Raw genomic sequence first — 27,784 nt, 5'->3', positions numbered from 1 at the left:
TTATTATGTATATGAATTTATTAGTACTTATTACATACACTTTTAATTATCAGTAAAAAAGTGATATTATTGTAAAAACAAACATTTTTAAATTGTTTTGTCTATTTAATGAAATTTATGCATTTGAAAAGTTTACAAATGGCCTCGATGGTAGGGATCATAATTTGCTAAATATTTATCCGCTAACAACCTAGAACTTTCGATAACTGCTAAATGTCGCGCATTTTCATTTGTTAACATCCTGGAATTATCCGTTAATAGTCTGTTGTTTTCATTCATATTTACATTGGTAATTAACCTATTGTCCTGTGTTAAAATACGATTATCGTTTGTAAGTAACCTTGTATTATCATTTACTAACAAACGGGGTGGCTCGCTAACATTTACTAATAATCTAGTTCCATCGTTTGCTAGTAACCTCGTATTATCAATAATACCTCTATTATCGGAAAGTAAATGCTGTGACGAATCTGTTAATATTCGGGACCCATCACTAGATAGCATTCGAGAATTGTCAGACTGGATCATTCTTTGAATAGGTTCGGTCTGAAGCATTCGATTATCATTCTGCATAAGACGATTCGAATGGTCTGCTGTCTGTTGTGGCTGCTGAGATGGATACTTTTGATCATTATCATTGTGAAATTTAGGCATACGTTGCTGCTCTTGAGAATTATATTTTAGAGATGGTGCATGAACTTTCATATGTGTATTCAATGTGCTAGACTGTGAAAATGCTTTTCCACACGTTACACAAACATAAGGCCTTTCTCCTGAATGCACTCGCATATGTCTGAGCAAAATTGTATTAACTGTAAAACCTCTTCCACAAACTGTACATACATATGGACGTTCACCTGTGTGATTTCGCATGTGGTATTTAAGTTTCATTACTGTTGTAAATCTAAAAATTAAATTTAAATTGCTCATTCTTCTTTTCTTAATGTAAAACTTAATGTAAAGTTCCATTTAGTTAGCAAATTTATCTTTATCATTTAAGTTTTTGTTTTATTTTTTAATTTAACAAGATAAAGTTATCATACATACACAGCCTTGAAAATATTATTTATGCAGAAAGTTAAAAATTATTTAGGGAATTGGAGCATTTAAAAATAGTCAGTGAACAATATAAATATCATAATCATGAGCATGCACATTTCTGGCTATTTTAAACAAATAAAAGATAAATTAAATTTTAACAAACACTTATAAAAATAAAAAAGCATAGGGTGAAAGGTTCGCTATTTTTACATACTTTTTTAATATAAAGCAAACGCTTAAAGATAAAGATACATTTGTTCACTGAACACACCTTAACAAACTACATAACTCTATATCTAGGTACAATAAAAAAGTTTATATGAACGAAAGTCCACAAACATTTATGTTTTGAAACGTGAAATACGAAAAATATGGTAAAATTTTATTTTACTTTTTTTAATTATTGTACTTATTTTAAGCATTTTATAAGATAATCCACTTACATTCAAGACACTAAAAACTTTTTTTTGAAGGACAATGAAATATATGATTGGACTACCTAAATTATCTTTGAAAACACAATTTGTGTGGATTATATTAATCAAAATGTGACAAAGCATGGTCACATTGTTTATGCAGTCTGTTCACCAGTTTTAAATAAGGTTATAATAATAGAGTTTCAAGTCTGTTAATATTGTAAAACGCATTAAGATTGTATATTAATATATTTTTTTCATTTTTAGTTAGAGAATATTTATGTTATACCAATTCAAATTAAAAAATTTTATTAAAAAAAAATCTTATCAAAAGAAGTCAAACAATTCTATTCTCCTATACCAGATTTCTGATATCGAAGAAGATTATTTGATTCCATTTGATACGATTTAAAAAAAAATACCTTTAAATTAAAATAAAAAAAAATGCGAGCTCATAATAAAATTATGTTTTTTTCAATAGAATCGCTTCTATAACTGTTTTGGTGGAATATCGCAATACCCTATATACCTATTTATTTATTTATTTAAACTTAAATATTAACAATTTTTTTCTTTTCAATAATATAATTTTAACAGGAGAAAGAAAAGAACAGTACCAAAAATTATATAAAAAGAGAAATCAATTCTTAGTAACAACAAATATATAGTTGTAATAAATTAATTATTAATAATAATAATAGAGGACAAATTGATAAATTATATGTACAAGCCTGATTTTTTTTTAATTATCCTATATCTCGTTTTTCTTTTTATATAATTTTTTTTTGTTTAATAACATATTCATCAAAATTCATATGGGATGTTTTAGAAAGAGGTACTACAGATTAAAAAATAAAAAAAAAATCATGGACCATGAGCCTATTACTTTTGTGTTTGAGATGTAGAGGATGTCAAAGATTATTTTTTTAAATCAATTTTTAGCTAATCTTTTCATAAAAAAAAACAATGTGGATTTGATACAGATATGAAGGTGCTACATATGCAGTTTTGTTAGTTTTTTACCAAATACTAAAGGTCACTAGCCTTTCCCAATTACATTTGATACTAAAAATTTTTAGAGTTTTCACAGTGTATGTCATATACCTACCTAAAATGTAAAATATCATTTTTTTTAAAAATAAGGCAACTGGCTGCCCGATATATATTTTAGACCAAGATACCTTTGTACAATTATGTTTTCTTCAAAAGTTATTGGCCTGTTTTCTGATGTATGTTGCCATTGTTTTGACTTTTAGCCTACATACTTGAACAACAATATGATAATATTATGATAGATGGTAATTTTTCTATTTCCAAGTCACCTATGAGGTAAATTTTAATTAAAAATATCGAATAATTGTTTGCGAGCATATATGAAATAAATGAAATTCTTTTTGCGCCTTTGATCTACTTATCCATTTTATGTAATGGTGAAAAAACTGAAATTTTTGTGAATATTTTGATTAATAGTGGAAGGATAAACAGCCATAATCTAACGAAAATGTATGTCGCAAAAAAATCCTTCAAATTTTACTACATACGACCTCAGACTAATAAATAAAGGGGACGCCTTTATTTACATTCGATAGTGAAGTGTTGACATATGTGTATTTACAAACATTGGTACTTGTGACGTCCTTGACGTTGATGCCAATGTTACATTTTTATCTTTATAGTTAGGTACAGCGGTCATTTTAATTGATTATCGTACAAGGATCTACCTCATTCTTGACCTCGACTTACAAATTAGTTACATTGTAATATGCATAAGACTACGACACTATTTTCTTGCTTTATAATTATAGATTTTGAATATCTGAAAAAAAATACATTATTGAAATTCCTAGCAATACAAACGCCGTAAGTGGCATCATTGCCTGGTATTAAACGGTTCTAAAGGGGACGCCATTATTACAGTCTATTGTTGTGAAATAGATATTAGCCGAGTTCAATGTTTTGTGTCTTTTTAAACTGAGTTTATCTATTTAATTTCAATAAAAATGTCAAAGCGGTGTATAATATGCCGACAATTACAGGAAAAGAGCCAAATATGTGCTACTTCTTTTCACAAGTAAGTTTGACATTGTTTCCATGGGCGTTCTTACAAGGGTGTAAGGTGTCCTAAGTATTTTATTTGTTAATTTATTATGTTTGTATTTTGATACTGACACTAGCTCTGTGTTTATTTGTAGAATACCATAAGAATCTGCGATACGAGCAGTGTGGCTAGAAAATTTCGCCATATCTGAATATGATTTTTCAAAGGATAATTATGTCTGTCGAAGCATTTCCGTGCTACAGATATTAAGGTAACAGTAACTGGAAAACGATGTCTCACACATGGAGCTGTCCCTATTAATACAACATTTAGAAGGTAATACGTTTTAGCACAGTGTTGATGAAATGGTTGTGCCGTCTCAAAGGTTCCCCCTTCGAGAAATTGCCAGTGAAGGAAATTTTATAGATGTTGCTATAAAACATCTTCAATCACATGTTGTCCCTGTTCCATAAGAGACGAGCTGTCAATGCTATGAGCTCAAAATTCAGTTTATTTTTGTTGCGTACATTTAAAACGTGCTTATTTTCCCATACGATTAAATGTTGTTCAATGTAAATTCATTTTTCCGTTACTTTTAGTACAAATATGTTTTGTTTTGTTTGCATTGTTTATATTCCAGCAGATTTTAATGAAATATATTTTTGCTCCTTTTCTTGTAGTTTTATTTAAATTATTTATTTTAATAAATGTACTTCTTCCAGTAATCGAGAACTACTATGAAATAATAGAACTAATAGCAGGTAATGACATTGCTATAGCTATAGTATAATGATAGTTTCAATCGAGGAGTTTTCTTTAGTCCTTCTTTTGTTCTGGAAATGTTTTTAAAATATTAATTAGATTTTGAAGAAACCATTAACTTTTTCCTATTTATTGTCTATTTATTACACATGAAAGCTTAAGTAATCGAGCACTTCTGATTTTATTCTATTAAAAAGTATAATTTTTATGGTTTCCTTGTATTATGATAGATTTTAAACCTAAACTCGGTACACCACTGTACCAGGGACCATTGTGTTTACTTATGTATCATTTGTTTATCAACATACAATATGTTGAGGTTACATGTTTACATTGTGTACTGAAATAGGGAATGCGGCCTCCCCTTTACTTATTACTCTGAGCATACGACATACACTGTAACCTCAAAAAGTTATGTCACAAAATGTAACTGAAGAAGGTCAAAATTAGCAACCTGTAGCAGATAGTCAAAAAGTAATAAAGTATTTAGTTTACTTGCCCCAAATTTTCATGCTAGAGATAATAGGACATGGCTAAAATTTGATTTTAAAAAATCATTTTTAACTCATATCTCAAAACAAAACTCTTTAAAGGTCATGTTTTCTAAAATATTTGCAGGTCAAATGGACACATATTTATGATATTGTTATAATTATTGATTTGTGTCATCTTTTAGTACCTACTTTTATTTATTTTACTACACTGCAAAGGAAATTATTTAAAAAATTTCAGTAAAAGTAAAAAAAGTAGATACACCACTAAAATATACAATTACTTAGCGAGCGTCCGGAAATTCCATTCCCATACTTACAAGGGACGATTTTACACATCTAAACAGGGGCACACTAGTAGTTCCTGGGGAGTGCAGAACTTCAGTTAGTACCTCCATATACCTTCCCCGATAAAAAATCACATTAAAAATATAATTCCACTTCACCTGCAATTGATGGTGCCTTTACTAACCTGGCATCTGTATGCCTCGCACACTGCACACTGCGTTGACTGCTGAGAATAAATTTTTCATTTTATATTTCTGAAACAGCTTTAGGTATCGATCAATAAATGTGACTTTTTTCATGTTGGTAATTATTTTCATTTTTAATTATAGAAGTGCTGCTAGAGACAGTCAGGATTGTTTACTATTTTTTTAATAGGCAAATTTTCTAAACTTTTCTGAAATTCCCGATTAAATTTCTGATTTGGTATTTATTACATAAAAAGGTGTCTATTTTTGTAAAAATTGACTAGACGAAACACCTTCAAATGATTATTATTATTATTATTATTATTATTATCCCCACTGTTACCTGCCAGTACTCTTTCCCATAATTAAAAGTAAAATGAAAAACCTACTTCAAAAAATTGCTTTTATCAATTCATATACCAAAATTCTTATCGAATTCTAAACTAGTGGTAAAAAAAAACTCATTCTCAGCAGTAATATTTCAATTGCCATAATTTCTTTAAGACATATTTTAGAAACTATGTTCAAACTTTTATCTTATGTAGAATTACACCTTCAAGCATGTGAATGGAATTCCAAAACGCCCTGAATATTACATTAAGGAAATTATTTTTAAATTTACTTTCATCTATGTGAAAACTGAATATCTGCAATTTCACAAAAAATATAATAACATTTTCTGCTTTATAATATACTAGACTATTACGTAGATAATTTAATATACCTTTTTTGACATACTGAGCATTCGATAGGTTTTTCAGTTCCATGAAGCCTTTTATGACTAGTTAAATCACCAGATTGTCTAAAAGCTTTTCCACAAAAGTCACATACAAATGGTCTCTCATTATTATGGGTTCGCATATGAATTTTCAAACTAGCTTTCGATACATAACCATTTTTACACACCTCACACTGAAAAGGTCTTTCACCTGAAATATAAAATGAAATTAATATTTTCTATCCACTTGTATCTCTCTTTCTTATCTCAGTAAAACTAATAGCAAATTGATATAAAATATTATTTTACTGCTTTACTGTTTTTTAGTAATGGAAAAAGCAGTAAACTGCAAATTAACCCAGTAAGTAGAAAATAATCTAGCCATAAATCTTAGTAAATGAATTCTAATCCTAGTAATTATGAAGGTTTGAGAGACGCCCTGCATTTCTTTGCAGCTAATACTTAAAAAATGTATGGCAGTTATATTTATTGCATTCAGTATTAATCTACTAAATAAAAAAATACTTTTATGGACTTCGTTTTCTTTATCTCTAAAGGTTATTTAAAATATGTACCACCAATGAAAAAAGTTTTTCAGATAGGGTGCCATAAATTCTAAGTAAACAGCATATTAAAAAAATAAGATTTTTCCACTGAACTATTTTATTAATAGCAAAAGCAGTAAAATACAAATTAAACTAGAGAGTAGAAAAGTATCTAGCCATAAATCTTAGTGAATGAATTCTAATCCTAGTAATTATGAAGGTTTGAAAGACACTCGTACCCATAACTTAAAATATATTTTATTAATATCTAACAAATATCAACTTTAGATATTATATCATATTAGATTTATTAAAAGTTAACTAAATTCCTTGGGAATTAAAAATGATACTCCTCAAAATTAGAATTTAATAAAGCAGCACTTTTAATCACAAATTGATAGTAATTTTTCATTTCTAAAAAACTGACGAGTGAATCGGCAATAACAAGATAGACTGATAGACTACAAGCCCATCGGAAATTTTCAAGGGGTCATTTGACCCAGCAGGAATTATTTATAAATCAATACTACCACATATAACAATAACTTTAGAAACTATGCCGTCAATTCTTGTTAGTACAGATGAGTTAAAAAAGCTAAACGTGTCCACCAAGGGGGGGTAGTTTTCGGCAAAACATTTTTTGTACGACATCTCTAAAGTATATAGGTTATACAAAAAAAAATGAACACCTAATGCCGTACAAAAATAGCAATACTGGAAGCCAGGAAAATTTTTGATGTTCTGAAAATTTTGGCCCGGTTTTTGGTGATTTACTACAGTACGGCATTTATACTGCAAGTTTCGGATTGATACATAGATAACTTTTTTAGTGACGCCGTACGCATCTGCTGATACAGGGGTTAGAAATGCAGGGTGCAACCCTCTATTTTAGCCCCCATTGTTTCAAGTAATTGAAAAATGTACGATTATTTAACTCTCCAAATAATTCTTAGCAACTATGCCATCTGAAAATTATGATTAATGCAAAAGTTTATAAACAATTACTTGTATTTTGGAATTGAGTTTTATTTTTTTTGATACAATCATTAATTCCTGTACAGCAACCACTTTTTGATAAAATATAACCAAAAACTATCGTACTAAATCATGGCCGGTACGAATTAAAAAACAAATAAATAAATTTCGTATATTTTTAACTGGTGGATTTTGCATAGCTGATAATATTTTTCATTAAATTTTTACTACATTTTTAGGTCATTAATAACTATACGGCATTTACAAATTTTCATCAGAAATATAACATAAAGAATGAAAATTGCAATGCCGTACATATTCGTCGGAACAATTCTCCGAAACTGTATAAGTTAAAAATGAGTTTTATCCTAATTTCAAGAGAAATTTAATTTATACCCTAGAAATTATGATGGCACTGTCTTTAAGATTAAAAAAAATTGTATATAGAGAATCGAGAAAATATTTTGAGAAATTTAGATATTTAATAACGTGCAAGAAAGTATTATTTTTAAATAAATATAATAATAAACAATTAATTTTAACTCAATATTCATGAGAATTCCTATATAAATACTTACATTTAAAACAGTGATATAACATATGTTTTGAAGTAACAGTACCCTCACATTTGCATATTTGCAACTTCTGTTGTTGAACAATTTATTTATGCAAAAATTGTGATGAAGCATACAATATATGTTTAAAATTAGTAAAAATAATTTAAAAGTGCCTTTGTTATAAAAACAACTTTAAGATTGTTGGTTATAAACATGAATAAAACCACATAAAAATTTACACGCCGAAAAGAAAAAAGGACAGAGAAAGATGTTTCGATTTTAATTTTAAAATAAAAATAATTCCAAATTTTTAAAAAAATATTAGAATGCAAACTTTTTTATTGATTTTTTAATAATTTTTTGGATTTTGAAAAAATTTTACCCATGTACTTGTGAAAAAATATATATATATTTATTATATATTAATATATAATATATATATTAATATATAATAAAATTGATAAATATCGACCTATGGTTTTTTAACGGTATATTACTTAAAAATTATTTTACATCTTAAATAATGTTTTAGCAACAATGCCGAACATTTTTTAATGATGGGAAACCATAAGGGTCAGAATAGGGGTTTGCATCCGGGGTTTCTCACTCCTATATCGACAAATATGTGTGGCATTACTGAAAAATATTTCTATATGATATTATGTCTTATTATAGAAAGGTCATACAGTAGTAAATAATTTGTATTAAGGAGAAAATAGTAGTAAAAATAATATCAGTTCTTGCAAGTACGTAATACGTATTTGCAAAAATATATTTCAAGCCATTTAGAACCATTTATTTTGTACAGCATTTTGTTTTTGTTGATTATTGTTGTCAGTATTAACAAAATATATTAATGCCATACAAAAATTTTTCACCGTGATATCCTACTTTTCAGAGGAAAATTAATTTTCCTATAGTAAGAACGTTTCATGAAAAATGTACAGCATAGCCAAAAATGTAATTATTTTATAAAATAGAATTAAAATTAGTGAATTTGATATTGGTTCAAATCACCCCCCATACGCTACTTACAAATAGAGGGTTGCACCCTGTATTCCTAACCCCTGTATCAGCAAGTACGTATAGCGTCGCTTAAAAAATTTATCTATGTGTCGATCTGAAACTTGCAGTATAAATGCCGTACTGTAATAAATCACCAAAACCCGGGCCAAAATTTTCGGAAAATAAAAAATTTTCCTATCTTCCGGTATTGCTATTTCCGATGGGCTTGTAGTCTAGATACAAATAGTATATTTCATTAGAAATAATTGTTGCATTCATTTAGTTTTGTATACTTAACTGGTAGCAAGATAATCCTGCCATGCCTAAAATATTTTATGAAATTAAATTTATTATATTAAGCACCTACACTTTCTTTTCAAAATAATTACAATTTTTTTATTAGTTTTAATTCAAAAATGCATAAAAATAAGTACCTAATGGATAATCCAGATCAATTATAACAGCAGCAATCGATTTTAAAAATATCGTGATTACTAAAACATCACTTTATAATGCATCTACAGGGTCATTTCCATATCATACCCCCTTATATTTTTTTATTGTTTTATATACAGGGTGTTTCAGTTCGAGTGAAACAAACTTTAACCACAAATAGAACTCTATAAATAATTCAGAATTGCCTTACAAAGCAAGGATCTAAGTCCCACCGTTTTCACTGTACAGGGTCGTATTGGTTGGTTGCTAATATCATATTATTTACGAAATCTTTGGTATGCTTATAACAAATTGATTCAAATTTGGTGTGGTGTTAACATTTGCACATGTGCATAATTTATTGTAAAATTAACAAATTTTTGTAGGTCAGTGGCGTAGGAATGGGTAGTAGAGCGGAATATTTCTACCCCAACTTCTATGCCAATGACCTAATAATCATTTGGGAATTACAGTAATTATCTTTAATTTTACCGCGAACAGTCACATTTCTGTAGAAAATAAGATGGTTGTTTTAAACCAGATTATGTGTTTGATGTTGTATATCGAATGTGCAGAATGCTAAAAATATGCACGTCGCATTTTGAAGGCGCAACGACGATATTCATCTATTGAAAATGATCTGAGACAATTACTAATGCAGGCAGTATGTGGTAACAGTTTAGTTATTAGGATAGATTTCTATCTGATAATAACTATTTTTTGGCACCAATTATACAAAAGCAGGAGTGCCCTATTTGCGCAACAAGCTTCATCTGATTGACTACATCTTAATTTACAGATTTTTATTTTGTAAGATGTAAAATTAAATGTTATTCATATTTCGATTATTTGGGCAGCTGTGTACAGTGTACATCAAGTCGGTAAAGTCCAGCAATTGGTATATAACTTGTCATAAAGATTGTATAATAAAATTGTGTTTAAAAATTTCGTGGATCATATATAATTTAGTTGTTGCAAATGAGGATGAAATTCAAACATTTTCTTCTGAAGAATTGTTATTACCCTATTACACCTCCCCCCCCCCTAAAATTTATAAATGTTGTTTCACTAACACTTAAAACGTTTTTTAATTTTTTAATGAAAATGGCTTGATTTAGAAAGGATTGTTTTTATTAAGTAATCAATGTTTAAAGCAACAAATCTGTGTATGCAAATTTTACACAAAAGATACAAAAGCAAACACAGTTACATTTAGATTCCCACTCTAAGAAAATTTATTTTATTTGTGTTTTACAGTGCCCGATTTACCTATAGGCTGCAGCCTACAGGCCCCCACCATGTTAACAAAAACTTTTTTTTATGAAAACCATGGGGAGATAAACAAGAAAGAAAAATTATTCTGAAAAATATAATTTTTTATTTTAGAATTTGAATTCTATCCATTAAGATACGATTCTAAGAGCTGCCACTAGAGGGAGAAAGCGTATACAATAAGAATATTTTTTTGGGGTGGAGGTCTACCAAAAAGGATATATTTTTTTTCTAGAATAGGCCCCCACCAATTTTTAGCCTACAGGCCCCCACCACTGTGCCAGGCAGGCACTAAATCAGGCAGTGTGTATAATAATACTCTCTATTTAATAAAACTAAAAATAAAGCTTTTCTTTTTCCTAAAAATATATTGAAATTTATGAATTAAAATATATTTACCTGTATGTGTACGTAGATGTAATTCAAGATTAAATCTCTGAGGAAAACATTTGCCACAGATGTTACACAAAAATGGTCTATCGCCTGTATGCTGCTTGATATGAATTGATAAACTCTGAGCATCCGGAAATTCAGTTTTGCAGTAATCACAAATATGTTTTAACAAAGCCGGATCACCCTCCTTTTTCTCGTGGATTTTCATATGCTTAAGAAGACTGTTTTCAGCATAGCATCCTTTATTACAAATTTTACAAACAAAAGGCTTTTCTCCGCTATGTTTCAACATGTGTTTGTCTAATAATGTAGTATGTATAAATCTCTTCTTACAAATTTTACATTCATGTGGTTTTTGATCCTCAGGAACATGAGTTCGCATATGATTATTCAAATAGTTCTCTTCAGTAAATCCCCTGGGGCATAATTTGCATTTATAAGGACGATCTTCAATGTGAGTTCTAAGATGTTTTCTGAATGACTTCATGTTTATGAATTGCTTTTTGCAAACATTGCATTGGTTTGTGTTCCGCTTCATTTTCTTTGCAGCTAATACTTAAAAAATATATGGCAGTTAAATTTATTGCAATCAGTATTAATCTATTAAATAAAAAAAAAATACTTTTAAGAACTTTATTTTCTTTATCTCTTTATAAAACATGCCTATTGCAAAAACCAAATACTCTGTAAGGAACAAAAAGTATACACATGAAGTAAATACAATGAAATACTCAAAAAATTACAATTGAACACTTTTAACCAACTTGAAAATTCAGTCAATTAAAAGGATACTATTTTTTTACGAAAAAAATATATATGAAGGTATTTGTAAAAATCAGTGCAGATACCACTAATTGAATAAAAATTTGTAACAGGTTACGTACCTAATTTTTGCAACTCTTTTATTAGGTGATGGTATTTTATATATATTTTTATAAAAAACTCGTCTACTTGAACAAAAAGTAAAATTAATCCTGGTGGGTTCACTTCCAATTTTAGTAATTTCTTTCGGAAGAGGTTTAGTGACTTCTGACAAACATTTTCTTGATGTAGAATTAAAAAGTGCATCAGCATGGGCATAGACGGAGGGGCAGGGGTGTACACGGCCCTCTCCAGAAAAAAAAGATCCAATAATATTATCTTTTTCATATCGGTAAGTTGCTGTGTGCCATTTTTTTTTAGAATGAAACGAAAATATTCCAAGAATACAGTTTAACAACTATCGTGTATAACTTATTTAGAAACTAATCAAGCCAGGCTATTTAGATCCCTCAGAACATGTGTAAATTTTGACATTTTATTTTAAATTTAAAGATAATTAAGAATAACCGTTTGGAAAGTAACAACTTTAACATACTGTATCACGAAAACAGGGTGTCTAAAAAATAAACATTACATGAACTATCCCCATTATTTTCCCATGAGGAACTTACATACAAGGTTTTTTGAAACATGAACGGGGCACCCTGTATATATGAATTATATGCTGCTAATTTTAATAACAGAAAAGTTTTGAGCATGTTACTAAAAATTACTAAAAAAAAATTCAGAATTATTAAATTATAAAAATGTAGGTTACTAAGATAATACTTGGCAAATATTTTAAGCAGATATGTCTATTATAAATCTTGAGATCGTATGCGTATATGCAAAAAAATTTTCTTACTAAATTTTTAAATAGGTACCTATCTTCTGCACCAAACAAATGCATTTTCATTTTATTTTTGACTAATTAATAATATAAGTCCAAATAACTGCTCTTATCTAATTATATGTAGTACCTGCAGCTTTTCCTCCTTTTGCTAACATTTTTTTTCTGGACATTTTGCTCTTTTGAGATTTTGCTGCCTTTAATAATTGTTTCTGTGCTATAATTTTTTCATCATTTGGATTATCTGTAACAGAAGTCTGAAATAAGGAGAAATGATCTTTGAAATCATCATCATCATCACTGTCACAAGATGACGTATCTAGTCCAAAATTATCCAGAAACAATCCAGTGGGAAAGTCGTTAGTTTGATGAGTGTCTTCTTCCTTACATTGTTTAAGAATAGATGGTTTACCCAAATATTGTCTAAGATTGATGTCAGACTGTTCACATAACTGTTTGAATGAGTAACATCTGCTTATCTGATGAACACATTGCAAGCATATGAGACCAGGCAAACCGTCGCCATTTTCAATCTAGAAAATATAATAACCATTATTATACAGGATGTAACTAAAATATTTGGCCAAAGTTTAATATATACAAGGTGTTTCAGTTGGAGTGATTCAAACATTAACCACAAATAGAACTCAATAAATAATTCAGAATTGTCTTATAAAGCAAGGGTCTAACAAGGAACACTCCGATTTCCAGATTTTTATATATGTTCTAAAACATAAAACATTAAGACACGTATTTTTTTTATCGATGGAAAACATATTTAGGAGCTGAAATCCACGCTCAAAGCTCGTCCCCCAAAACAGTTTTTTCTAAATATCTGGGGTTCTAATTAATATTACGGAATGAAACAAAATGGAAATTACTTCTTATAAAAAAAAAATGTTTCACGAGTGGTTCCGTGTTTCCAGAAAAACTATATTTTTCAAACATTTTTAAAAAACAGTGGGTCCCAGAAGTAACGCAAAAAAATCGTATTTTATTTTGTGTTGCGTTTTCACAAAAACGCTAAAACACGTCATTTAGTAAATAGGAATTGTCATTTTTCCACGTTGCTTAAACCTTTTTTGCGCTATGTTTCATAAACCCATGACGTCATCGATATTTTTTTTAAATAGCACTACCTAATTTTTTAAGCATAAATGGATAGCCCTTTTGCAGGGAAATGCGTCGATATAAGGTTTTGACCTTCTTTACTTTGACAGGTGCGAAAATAAGCCACCGATTGGAATGGACATGGTTTGAAATAACAACTAACAACAAAAGTAGGTATCACAAACTGATGCGGGAACAGTGACAGCAAAAAATGTGTTTTGGTTGATTGTAGGTACATGTTTTTATGTAGATTGGGTAGGTTCACCCGATCACAGTGGCTAGACATTGTTTTGAAGACGACAGTTAGCGAATGCAATAGTGCCTCATATCATTGTGACAGTTACAAATACCTTTACGTACGATGGTGTGTTTAAGTGAGAAACTAAGAATTGAAATCCTAAGTATGGTTGGATACGGAGATAGAATCCATAGTTATGATGAAGTATGTCAATTATTCAATGCCAAGTATCCAGAACCTCCATCCACAGTATGCAGATTAGTACGCAAATTTGAAGACGCTGGACATGTTAGAGATATCTCTAGATCTGGAAGGCCAACGACAGTTACAGAAAATGATAGGTAAAATGTTATGTTTAGCTGTCACTGAAAATCCACACACTGCCCAAAATGATAGGTAAAATATTATGTTTAGCTGTCACTGAAAATCCACACACTGCCGTTTGTCCTATCGCCGAAAACGCCAACATATCAATACATATATGTAGGTACCTACAATCAACCAAAACACAAAACATCTACAAATTCCCATTTTTTGCTGTGGCACTGTTCTCGCATCAGTTTATGATACCTACTTTTGTTATTTTAAACCATGTCCATTCCAATCGCTGGCTTTTTTTCGCACCTGTCAAAGTAAAGTAGGCCAAACCCTATATCGACACATTTCCCTTCAAAAAGGCTATCCATTTATGCTTAAAAAATTAGGTAGTGCTATTTAAAAAAATGTCAATGACATCATAGGTTTATGAAACATGGCGCAAAAAAGTTTTAAGCAATGTGACAAAATTACAATTCCTATTTACTAATTGACGTGTTTTATCGTTTTTGTGAAAACGCAACACCAAATAAAATACGAATTTTTTTTGTGTTACTTTCGAAATTCGAATTAGCAATAACATATTTATCTCTGCACGTGCGCGCACGTCTGTCTAAGGGCCACTGCATGATCTGCTTATTCTAAGAATATTTCGACAGAAGGCTGTCAATCTAAACATCAAAAAATGTGTTCAAAGAACTCTTGACAATTTTGTTAAAAAAAAACAATTAAGAATCTAGAAGGAAATCTTAATTCTTTTTGCTATTAGTTAAATGTTAATCGTATCTTTTGAAATTTCAGTATGTATGCAACATATGTAGGGGGTCCCTATTTCTTAGAAATTTGTTTTTATTTTCATTATGTTTGAAATGTATTACATACATATTTTATTTTGGAATAAAGATTTTTATAGCCAATGAATATATTTTTGGTGGAAGATTTCTGTAATCCGAAAGATTTGGTAAGCCGAACGGAGTCTGTCAACTTTCTGTTTGGATTATCCATACATTACTGTATATACAGGGTGTCCGGAAAGGTCATGTCAAAAATTAAGGGCATTTTTTCTTCATAGTTCGATTCCTCTCTCACTTTGCTTAGAAAAAAAAAAGGATATCTTGTACAGTTTTTGAGAAAATCAAATTTTATTAACAACATACATGTATCGTATCAAAAATGCGATATTAACATTTTTATAAAAATTGTGGTTTCTTTGGAAATTGCGATCAGAAAAACCGGACATAGTGCGCCGGTAGTGTATCAGAAAATTATCACAAAGAGTAAATAATGTGTCCATGTGTGGTACTTGAGAAATTTTAAAAGAGCATTAGTTATACCAACATCATTATACAAAAGTACAAGAGTTATTACCAAGACAATATGAAAATCCGAATTTTCTACAATCTATCTATTTTTACGGATGAAGTAACTTTCATTCGAACAGGAGTGGAATGAATCTCTTAATGGCCATCTGTGGACTGAAAAAAATCTTAGGGCCAAAAAGGAGTCCCATTTTCAATATTCATTTAATTCATTCAAGATGGTAGTTTAAATGGCACCAAGTATTTAGAATTTTTAAGAAATAGTCTGTTCGAAATTATTGAAGATGGTATTCCACTATTAGCAAGAAATAATTATTATTTCATGCATGACATTTTACTCGAATATGCAGAGAATGGTTTATTGAAAATTTTCCTGAGCGATGGATTGGTCGAGGTGCAAATGCTCCAATTCATTGGACTCCAAGGTCACCAGACCTTAATCCCCTTGATTATGTAGTTTGGAGCTATGACAAATAAAAAGTATATGAAACAGAAATAAATTCAGCAGAACATCTGAGACAAAAGATTGTTGATGTTTTCAACCATCTAAAAGACGATTTAGAACCTTTGAAAAATACATTGTTTTCATTACAAAAGAGAATTCGTTTTTGTATTCGTGAAAATGGAGGACATTTCGAACAATTATTCTGATTTTATTTTTCTTAAATTTTAATTTTCTGTTAGTAATAATTAGTTATTCTTGTTGTTTTTCTTTTTTTTCAATTGTATTCAGTATGTGTTAAACTTTTCCAAAAATAAACTATTACTTTTTATCATTACCATTAAAAGAATAAGTTTTATTAAGGAAACTAATAGTAATAGTAACCTCGATAGTAACTAGGTGCCAAAGCCTACTTGAAATAAAAAACAACAATTTGCGATATTAGCTGCTTGACTTTGGCGCACTATGCCTGGTTATTCTCGAAAACGGGCAAATTTTATCACTTCTTATAAGAGCACCTTTTTTGTTTAGAATAAAATTTGCCATAACAGTAAGTGACAAAAGGGGCAAAAAGATTAACCTCAAAAAGTTAGGACCTAAAATGTTCCTGCGGAGTACTGCACTGAACGCCCTGTATGATATAGACAAAAATTAATAACTCCAGAGCATTTTGCTTCCCCTGAAACCTGACATAACAAAATTTCAGTTCATTTGGTCGAATTTTGTGGAAGATAGGACTGAAACTAGATTCTAAAAAATTATTTTCAACGCCCTGTATCTTGAAAACGGAAAAAGATACGGCAATAGTTCATAGGAATAATTTGTAATATTTTTTGACATTTTACCAGGCCCTGAATTTATGGTGTTTTTCAGAACACCCTGTATACAGGATGTTAGTAAATAAGTGCGACAAATTTCAGGGGGTGATTCTACATGAGAAAATAATGGCAGTTTGCTTATAAATGTATGTCCGCAAATGATTTGTTTTCCGAGATATGGGGTGTCAAAGTTTTTCTTAAAAAATGACGATTTAATTTATTGTTCTGAAACCGGTCGAGATGTGCAAATGAAATTTGGTGGGTTTTAAGAGGTAGTTATTGCGTATTTTTTGACACACAATTAAGAATTTTATGTTCATCATTGGCGCGCGTACGGGTAATAATCTCAATTTTTTTTAAAGAAAAAAATGGTACGCCACTGAGATATTACAAATTAAAAAATCATTTTTGAATTCCTCGTTCAATTTGTGACAAAAAATCTCTCTTGCCTTTTCTTCGTATGGGGCGCCGTTTTNTTGATGAAGACGAGCAAATATTGTGTGATGAGGTACCCTACGTCCTGGATACAACTCAGCATACAATCGTCGAGCTTGCCGACCATTTCCATTACTTCGACCATAGACAAAATGCATGTCTGACAATTCCGCATTTGTAAAATTTTCCATTCTTTTCGATAAAAGAAAAATTAATTACTTATTAACACTAATGTTATAGCAAACTAAAAGCTTAATAAATTAATAATGACGAAACGCTAATTTGACATTTCTTAAAAATATTCGTATTTAACAGACAAATGTTGACAGTAGCCTACTAGGTAATGTATTAAAGAAATAAAAAATACGCGTTACAATGTTTTATTTTTTTGCATCAAAACGGCGCCTCATACGAAGATTTTTGTCACAAATTGAACGAAGAATTCAAAAACGATTTTTAATTTGTAATATCTCAGTGGCGTACCATTTTTTTCTTTAAAATAATTGAGATTATTACCCGTACGCGCGTAAATGATGAACATAAAATTCTTAATTGTGTCAAAAAAATGCGCAATAACTACCTCTTAAAACCCACCAAATTTCATTTGCACATCTCGACCGGTTTCAGAGCAATAAATTAAATCGTCAGTTTTTAAGAAAAACTTTGACACCCCGTATCTCGGAAAACGAATCATTTGCGGACATACGTTTATAAGCAAACTGCCATTATTTTCTCATGTAGAATCACCCCCTGAAATTTGTCACACTTATTTACTAACACCCTGTATATACATATACAGGGTGTTTCAGACAACCCGTCCACCTCTTCTTAAATGTAGGGCATCTAATAAAATGAAAAATTCAAAACCTCCTAACAGTGAAGTGACACAAAGAAATGAAGCGCAGTACTGTACTACCAGGTAACCTAAATATGTAGATTAACAAGGTTGCCTCCACTGTAAAAATTTATTAAATTAATGGCTTTTGACTTTTATCTGAAAGTGCAACTCCCGAAGTCGAAGTTGAGCAGTTAAACTACCAAGTATAAAATAAGTATAATATAAAGTAGAAAGCCATTAATTTAACAAATTTGTACAGTGGAGATAACCTGGTTAATGTACATATTTAGGTGGTAGTACAATAATACTGCGCTTCATTACTTTGTGTCACTTCTCATGGAAACACTTACATTTCGGAAGGCATTTTGGGGTGGAAAACAATGATTTAGAAAAAATTTTCTTTCACAAAAGTTTATTAGTTTTCGGCGTAGAATGGAGATCAATAAGAATGCCATTCCATTTAAAAAAAACTGACTCCAGTCTGAAAAGGCCACTTCCGGTGGGAGCCGAAATTCACTATTAGGAGGTATTGAATTTTCCATTTTATTAAATACCCTAGATTTCAGGAGGAGTGGACAGGTCGTCTGAAACACCCTGTACCTATTCCTATATTCAGGGTGTCCCGGTATTTGATACAAAAAAGTCGAGTACAAATAGATGAGGTCACAATAATATCAATTCTTCATATAAATTTTTTTCATACGGGCCTTCGTTAACAAGTTACGGGCCCTCAAAGGTGAAAATTAAAAAGTTATTTTTATTTACAGTCTCTAAACTATTAACTTCAGCATGTTGCAAATTTGGTGATCGATGACACATGCGTACAGTTTATTTTTGATGTTGTAATTCAAACTTCATTATGCCCAGAATGCCAGAGACGGACTGTGCCCAATGGTTAACAACCCAGAATTTTTGCATAGATGACGATCACAATCTGCCTGTATCAAAAATAAGTTCCCTGAAGAATTTGCCAACGATAATCCCCTCTTGATTCAACTCGGTAAAATTAACAGTTTAGGATATGTATTTGGGATTTTATGTCACAGTGTACATCGAGCGGCGCCTCCACCATTTTTTGTTTTTAATTTTTAATTGGATATAATTACTATGTTAGAACCATACATATTTTTTAAATAAAAGCCTAGAGAGTCTTACTGTCTGCTAATGTAATTTTCACTAACAAAATTTGAAATACACTTTACACATAACACAAAATAGAAAAACAAACCAATAAGTTCAAGTAACTTAAGAAAGAAACCTATTAAAATACATTTTCAATATGGGCACTTTTCACCTGCACACACTTCCTAAGTCTACGAATGTTATTTGTTTGAAAAAACATTTCTGGGGTATGTAATATTATCACAATGGAAATTAGGAAATTATTTGTAGCAATTCATCTCTTGTCTGTACTGGGGTTACGTACACTAAACTTATCCCAACAGAAGAAGTCCATCGGGTTAAAGTCTGGAGAACGTGGTGGCCATGAAATTGGACCTCCTCTCTCAAACCATTTATTATTAAAGACAATAAATAATGTCGTACATTAATGTTGAAATGAGGAGGAGCTTCATCGTGCATCGTTTCTTGGTGTGTCTAACGGAACATCATCTAATAGTGGCTGCAAATTATTTTGCAAAAACTCCGAATATAGATATCCACTTAGAGGTTCCTCAAAACATACAGACCTATTAAATTATTATCCCAGAAATGCTTTTTCATGTACAAACAAATAACATTCGTAGTCTTAGGAAGTGTGTGGAGGTGGAAGGTGCCCATATTTAAAATGTATTGATAGTTTTCTTTCTTCTAAATTATTTTTTTAACTTCAACTTATTCCTGTTTTGTTTTTCTACTTTGTGTTATGAGTAAAGCGTGTATGTTAAATTTTATTTGTGAAAATTACATTAGCAGACAGTAAGATTTTTTAGGTTCTTATTTTAAAAATATGCACGCTTCTAACATAGTAATTAAGTGCAATTAAAAATTAAAAACAAAAAATGGTTGAGGCGCCACTAAATTTGGTACACAGGGGTTTTATGACATGTGGAATTTAATAGTGCTATGCTTTTTGGCGGAAACCCTCTTAAGACACTTTTTTGTGGCCCCCTTGTCTTTGGAACCAAAAAAATTTCGTCGCAAATTTGAATTTCTTAAAAATTATTAATTAGCCAGAAAGCCATTGAATTTAGAAACTTTTTTGTCTTGATATTTTTTTCGTAAAACGCAATGTTTTTGAGGAAAATTGCGAATCGCCATAAATTCGATCACATTTTAACATTCTTCTCGAAAACATTGTGTTTTACGAAAAAAGTATCACGAAACAAAAAAGTTTCTAAAGAACCCCGCACAAAACATATGAAAATTGAACACCGGTCAATTTTTATGAAACTTCGTATTTTGATAGTCCTTGTCATGCTGATCAAAAGTCTCAATGAGCACGAAGCCCTACAACCCCTTCCAACCCCTCCAAAACCACCCCCAATAATCAGGGTAATGAACTTGACAGATTACAGGTCAATTGGCTTACCGTAATATCACTACTGTCATAGTCAAACCTACAGACATCTATACCATAACTAGGCTTAAGACTATCAATGCGCCGAGCCCTACAACCCCCACCAATCCACCAAAACCACCCCCAAAGATCAGGGGGATGCACTTGACAGATTATCGGGCAATAAAACTACCAAAATATTTTACTACTGCAGTCGAACCTATAGCCACCCAAACTATAAGTAGGCTTAACTTAACCCCCCATCAATCTCCCTCCCCACCAACTACAAAGCCTGTCATGTGACTTTTCCCTGCTTACTGGTTGTGCAACTGTTTAATCGTGAATTCCATCTTACAGCTACCTAAACAATCACTACTCTTTACTCTCCGACGCCGACTCCTGACAATTGAACCACCCACCCCCAACCCAAATCCCACGGTTGGGGTCGGACAAACCTCAATTCTTATCGAAGCCTGACATGACTTTTCCCTGCTTACGGCTTATGACACCGTTCAATCTTGAATTCCATCCTACACCCATCTTATTGTTTAATACCCTTTATCCCACAAAAAGTACCAAAACCTGCCATAAAATTGTTCTGTTATTTGTGGGATGTGAAACCCTATAATCATTATATCCATCCCAAAGTGTGCCCTAACCGATCACTACCGACACCCTTTGACCAATTAACAATTGAACTCATCACCCCCAATTCTAACCCCGAGGTTGGGAAGGTGGACTAACCCTTCTTCGTTCTCTCCTCGAACCAAAGCCTGCCGTATTAATCATATGTGATCATCATGGCCGACAGAGACCATGTGTTAGAGCAAACTGTCCAGAAAATTGCATACAAATGTTGTAAAAAAACTGAGTGCAAAACGATAACCTGCATAAAATGTGGTGCATGTTACCATAAAAGCTGTGCGGAAAGACTAAAGTTAGATCTTATAGACTCAACAAGAATAATCTGTTGTAATGAAAATATAACCTCAAATAATAAAAGTGATCAGCAAGAAGTGTTAAACACGCAAGTCTTAAGGAGTGAAAATAAACTTCTTAGACAAATAATTCAAGAAATGAAGGAAAAAATGGAGCTAATGCGAGATAAAATTGTGTTATTGGAAGAGAGATCAATGTGGAAAAAGAAACAAGACAAACAAAGTGAAAGTGCTCCGAAATACTTAGAACTTAATAGTGCAAGTGCACAGGATGACCAAAGGAGATCAACAAATGATATGACAGTACGGAAGAATAAAATATCTTCCAATTCCGAACAGGAAAGAACTAAACTAGAAAGTAAAGGAAAAGTACTTATAGAAAAACAAGCATCCCTTATGAATGATTTGATTTATATAAACAATGATAAACCAGAAGCAAATGAAAATGAAACTACAGATTGGAAAACGACTGAAAGTAGAAGAAAAAATAACAAGCCAAAAAAAGTTGGAAGCAATGATAATCAAGAGGATGGATTCTCCGGAGTAAAAAAATGGCTTGGTTGTATATAAATAGAATACCCAGATCAGTAAACTGCGAGACAATAAAAAACTATCTGAGCAAAAAACTGTCAATAGAAACAAATAAATTAATTGTAAAGGAGTTACCAACCAAAGAAATACAAAACAAATGTTTCATGATAGGTGCAGATTATGCACTAATTGATCAACTGTACAGTCCAAATCTATGGCCAAAAAATGTGGGATTCCGCCGATTTGATTTTAAAAAATACAATAGGTACCAGACTACAGGCCAAGGTGAGGATTTTGTATAAGCAGCAAAACTAGGACGACATCGATTACAAAATTATCAGAACACAACGATAAAAAAAAACCAAGGCTACAACAAATATATATCAATTTAAAACCTATTATCAAAACATTAGAAGTATCCAAAACAAAATAGACGAATTTGAACTTTTCATACAGGATCATCACCCGGACATATTATGTTTGTGCGAGACATGGTTTTCCGAGACTACTTCAAAATTTTGTAACATCCAGGGCTACAAATTATCAAGCAGTTATGTCAGAACACAACAACTACACGGCGGAGCTGCTATTTACACAAGGACCACACTCGAAACAAAAAATTTGAAAAATTTGGTGCGGCTATCACAGGAACCTCACTGTGAAATATCTGCATGTGAGATAAAAACTTTAAATTTAATAATTGCATGTTTGTACAGATCACCATCTAAAAACTCTAACCCTAATATTTTCATCAAAACATTCCATGAACTATTGAGTACTGTTAGTAAATCAAAAAAAGTCTTTTTTATATATGGGGATTTTAATCTCGATATATTAGACACTAATAATGGTAAATATGTTAAAGAGTTTTTAGATCTTATTGAATCATTTGGATTAAAACTTGTCATAAATTGTCCAACAAGAATTACTCTTACAAAAAAAAGCTGCTTGGATAACTGTGTAACAAACTTTAAGGGCGCATTGGATATAATTATGATGAATTGTTATTTATCGGATCACGAGGGTTTTCAAGTTTTGTATTCAGTACAAAACAATGAGGTTGGGAAAAATACTGAGATAATTAAATTTAGACCAATAACTGAGAAGAAAATTTCCCAATGTGTTTCAGATTTAAATAAGATTAACTGGTACGATATTTTGAATGAATATGAGGATGTAAATAAAATGTTTGATACCTTTTTAAATATATTGTTAGATATCATCAACAAGAATATGCCAATAAAGACAAAAACGAGACATAAAAAAAACTGGGGGAAAAAATGGTTTACTCAGGAACTTAAACTATTAAGAGATAACATATATGGCATTAGAGGACTTTCGCAAAAATTTATAAAATCATACCTCTCGGGAAGAAAACAAATCGTAGATTATAATGGTGTAAAATCAACATCACTAGAAATTAATTCCGGAATACCACAAGGGTCAATCCTAGGCCCAATCTTATTCATTATATATGTTAATGATCTATTCTCATGCGTCCAAGCAAACGTAATACAAGATGCAGATGATACTACACTATATATCTCAGGTAACGAATGCAATTCCTTAAGTATTTCAAATCTACAAAATAAAAACCTAGCAGAAAATTGGTTTCAAGCGAACAAGCTAGTATTAAATAAAAGTAAAACTCTAACTTTAAATTTTTCACTTAATGACTGCACTAACAATGTAGATTATATAAAATTCTTAGGTGTGTATCTTGATCCTCATCTCTCATTTAAAGTACATATAAAAAAAATCAATACCAAACTTGCAAATATAATCTACTTGTTGAGAAGAATATCAGAAACAGCCCAGACGGATGTCATGAGAATGGCTTATATGAGTTTGTTTCAGAGTCAGGTATTGTACTGCATATTGATATGGGGAAATTCGGTAAACTGGATAAGTGTATTTAAACTACAAAAAATGGCAATAAGAGTAATTGCTAAAATATCGACATTTACATCGTGCAGACAATATTTTAAAGAACTTGGATTATTAACCTTCCCTGCACTGTATATTAGGGAGTGCTTGTTATATATAAAGTCTAACAAGCATAAATTTCAAACACATAAATTATCATTCACATGACACTCGAAACAAAGAAAATCTAATTATACCTCAACATCGTCTACAATTGACACATAATTACTTTATAATACAAGCAGTGAAGATGTATAATATATTACCAGAAAATCTCAAAATAATTCCTCATAGTAAATTCAAATCAAAGATAAACAAAATCTTAATCGAATTATGTCCATACACCTTGCAGGAATATTATGAATACAATTGGAATAATATTAGCTAACCAAAATGCTTGTGATCAGATATAACATATTAAATTGGTTTTAATGTGTTTGTGTTAGTTTTGATAAGATTTTATAGACTGTTAAATTGTATTTTGAAAGTGGTTTTAATTCTTCACTAGGAAATAACAAGTATATTTGTTCATGACTATTTGTATAATTTAGCTAGTAGTAAAAATTTTATTTGACAATGCTTAAGACTTATACTAATGTACCATGGTCTGTTTAGCAAATAAAGCAATATTATTATTATTATTATTATTTCTGTTTACGGGTTCTGAAACTGTTTGATCATGAATTTCATTTACCAGCTACATTAACAATTACTACCCAATGCTCTTAACGCAAAGAGCAAAAAGTCATATGGAAGGTTTTGATACGGAGTGGAGGGGAGGGGGAGTTTCAATTTTCGGAGGTTGAAGAGTATCGAGTAGTGAACATTTCGATAGCTGTGGGATGAAATTCACAATCAAATGGTTTTTCCTGCAAGCAGGAAACGTCACATGTCAGGACTTGAAACGGAATGTGGTTGGTCTACCTCTCCCAACGGGGGAGGGTTGGGTTTGGTGGTGAGTGGATCAATTGTCCGGGGTCAGTGTCGGAGAGTATCGGGTAGTGATTGTTTAGGTGGCTGTGGGATGGAATTTACGATCAAATGTTTTCCCAACCAGTAAGCAGGGAAAAGTCACATGACAGGCTTTGGTAGTTGATGGGAAGAGATAGGGATGGAGGGTCGAGTGTTTCGGGGATTATAGTCTTAAGCCTAGTTATGGTGTAGGTGGCTATAGGTTCGGTTACAGTAGTAAAATATTTCGGTAAGCCAATTAACCTTTAATCTGTCAAGTGGATCCCCCTGACCTTTGGGGGTGGTTTTGGGGGGTTGGAAGGGGTTGTAGGGCTTCGTGCTCATTGAGACTTTTGATCAGCATGACGAGAACTATCAAAATAAGAAGTTTCATAAAAATTGACTGGTGTTCAATTTCCATACGTTTTGTGCAGGGTTCTTTAATGGCTTTCTAATGGACAAATAATTTTTAAGAAATTTAAATATGCGATCAAATTATTTTGACTCCAAAGACAAGTGGGCCCATGAAAAATTGTCTTAAGGGGGTTCCCCATCAAAAAGCGTAGCACCAACAGATTCCACATGTCATAAAACCCCTGTGTACCAAATTTAGTGATTCTCGTACAACAGGGTTCTTAAGAATCTGTGACCTAATTTTGTTGCATTAATTTCGTGACACCCTGTATATATAAATATTGTATAGTGTAAGATTATTCAAGACTTGATGAAAATCAGTGGCCTTGCATGTTAGCTTCTATAGTTAAAGTAATGCAGTAAACCCTATACAAAGTCCTATTTCATGACAAACTGTACATATTATAATGGTTTGAACTATTTATAAGAACTAATTTACTTTTGTTATACACCAACAGGCAGACTCTGAAGTCAAATTTGTAAAATATATTTTGTGGCAACAAATAAAGTGTGCCCTTTGTATTTTTTCATTTGTTAATATTTATTTATTTAATATTTCGTAGAGCATATTAAAAGTACATCAGTGACAAAATTAAGTACATATTTTATTTTTTGTCACTTTCTACAATGAAATTCTGGAAATGCGTTTTGTAATCAGCCTTTATATTATTTTGTTTATGTTAAAGTTATATCTTCGTATTTCCGCTTTGATTAATTAATAGAGCCATGACTTACTACTGCAATTCTATATGACAAAAAAATGTTTAGACTCTAATGGAAATATTTTTATTAACTTGTTATATTGGAAAAATCTCTCCACTACTAATGAGAAACTGTGTGTAGCAATTGGCTTAATATGAATTGTTTTACATAGTGTATGAGGACAAAACAATGTTTTACACTGTGCAGTATTCCAAATCAACAAAAAATATTACTATTAAAATGTCTATTTTTATTAATTAAATTACTATGTCACTAACGATATTATTCTGCCACAATAACTGCAGATTGGGGAATGATTCAGTTTAATTTCGTCACAGGTGCATTTTCAATTTGATATCGGCTAATGTTTTTGTTTCGGATTTCGAGACATTCCACACGTGCATAAAAATCTATAAAAAAATTTATTTAATAAATGCGGTGTTATGTCATAATACAATATAGGTATAATTTAATTTGATCACATTTTAAGTTCTTATTTAGTTCATTATGTTCAATGCTTACTCATATCTGTGATGAAAATGATGAAAATATAAAAAAATGTTTTAAAAAGGAGCAAGTTTTAAAAAGGAGCAAGTTTAGCAAAATGATAAAGTTTACTTAAACTAATGTCCCCAAAAAACCCAGTTATCTGTAATTGACAAAAGCCAAAGAATACTGAAATCCATTTTACTCTTTCACCTTTCCCTTTTTTACCTTTTCACAAAACGCAACAGGTAACTATACCTTTTTTATAGTAGACAAAGTGGGGTTTCATGAAGCACCTTTTGTAAAATTTCTACCAACAAGAAAAGGACTGACAAAAAAATTTATTTTTCAGATATTCTTAGTCTGTGTTCATTTTTAGCTACCCCAAAAACCTTCTATTCTATATAATAAATAAAACAAATAAAATCTTAACAAGTTGTAGTTATCTTTAAAAAAATAAATAAATACAAAATAAATTCTGAGTCTATGATCTGTTTAGGAAACCAAGATTGTACTAATATAGTTCGATTAATCGGTTTATTTTCACTCAGGGAAGCTATTCTTGAAATATGGCTAATTCATTTCCGGACATCCTGTATAACTATAAATTTGTGTCTTATTTGTTATTCGAAAAAACCGTAATCTTCACGAAAAATACTGTTTTTAGAAAAAAAATAATAAATAGTAGGTACTACACACTGCTAGTAGGTACCTATATTAAAAATTAAATAACAGAAAAATGGGTATTTGGCATGCAAGAAAAATTATAAATACTAGAAACCTGTACAGAAGAAAATCCCATTAACAATTCTGCAAGTATCATAGCTTGCCCTGTAGATTCATCCTGCATGAATATAGATCGCATTTCTCCTTTTTCCGTCAAGCAGGTCCGGCAAATTTTATTTATGTCGAAAATATTTGTATCCAATTTAACCTCCATCGTATAACTAAAATCAGAAACGTAAACATAACAAAAGATGCACAAACACGCAAAGGAAATGGCGAAAAAGAGATTCTTCCACTGGTCGATTGTGGAACCGCTTGCTAACTAA

General features: G+C 31.0%; 1 protein-coding gene across 1 annotated transcript; it reads right to left on the bottom strand.

Annotated features, from left to right (window-relative positions):
• On the bottom strand, window positions 1-27,784 carry LOC108909710 (zinc finger protein 583). The gene is made up of 5 exons (XM_018714118.1): window positions 27,514-27,784; window positions 12,903-13,305; window positions 11,128-11,676; window positions 5,946-6,150; window positions 1-904 (listed from the first exon to the last, which is right to left on the bottom strand). The coding sequence occupies exons 1-5, from the start codon at window positions 27,670-27,672 to the stop codon at window positions 133-135; spliced, it is 2,088 nt and encodes a 695-aa protein (XP_018569634.1). The 5' UTR covers window positions 27,673-27,784; the 3' UTR covers window positions 1-132.

This window comes from Anoplophora glabripennis, unplaced genomic scaffold (assembly GCF_000390285.2).
Source record: "Anoplophora glabripennis isolate ALB-LARVAE unplaced genomic scaffold, Agla_2.0 scaffold465, whole genome shotgun sequence".
Taxonomy (NCBI): Eukaryota; Metazoa; Arthropoda; class Insecta; order Coleoptera; family Cerambycidae; genus Anoplophora; species Anoplophora glabripennis.
The sequence above is the reverse complement of the archived record's forward strand: the minus strand, read 5'-3'. Positions and strand labels throughout refer to the sequence as shown.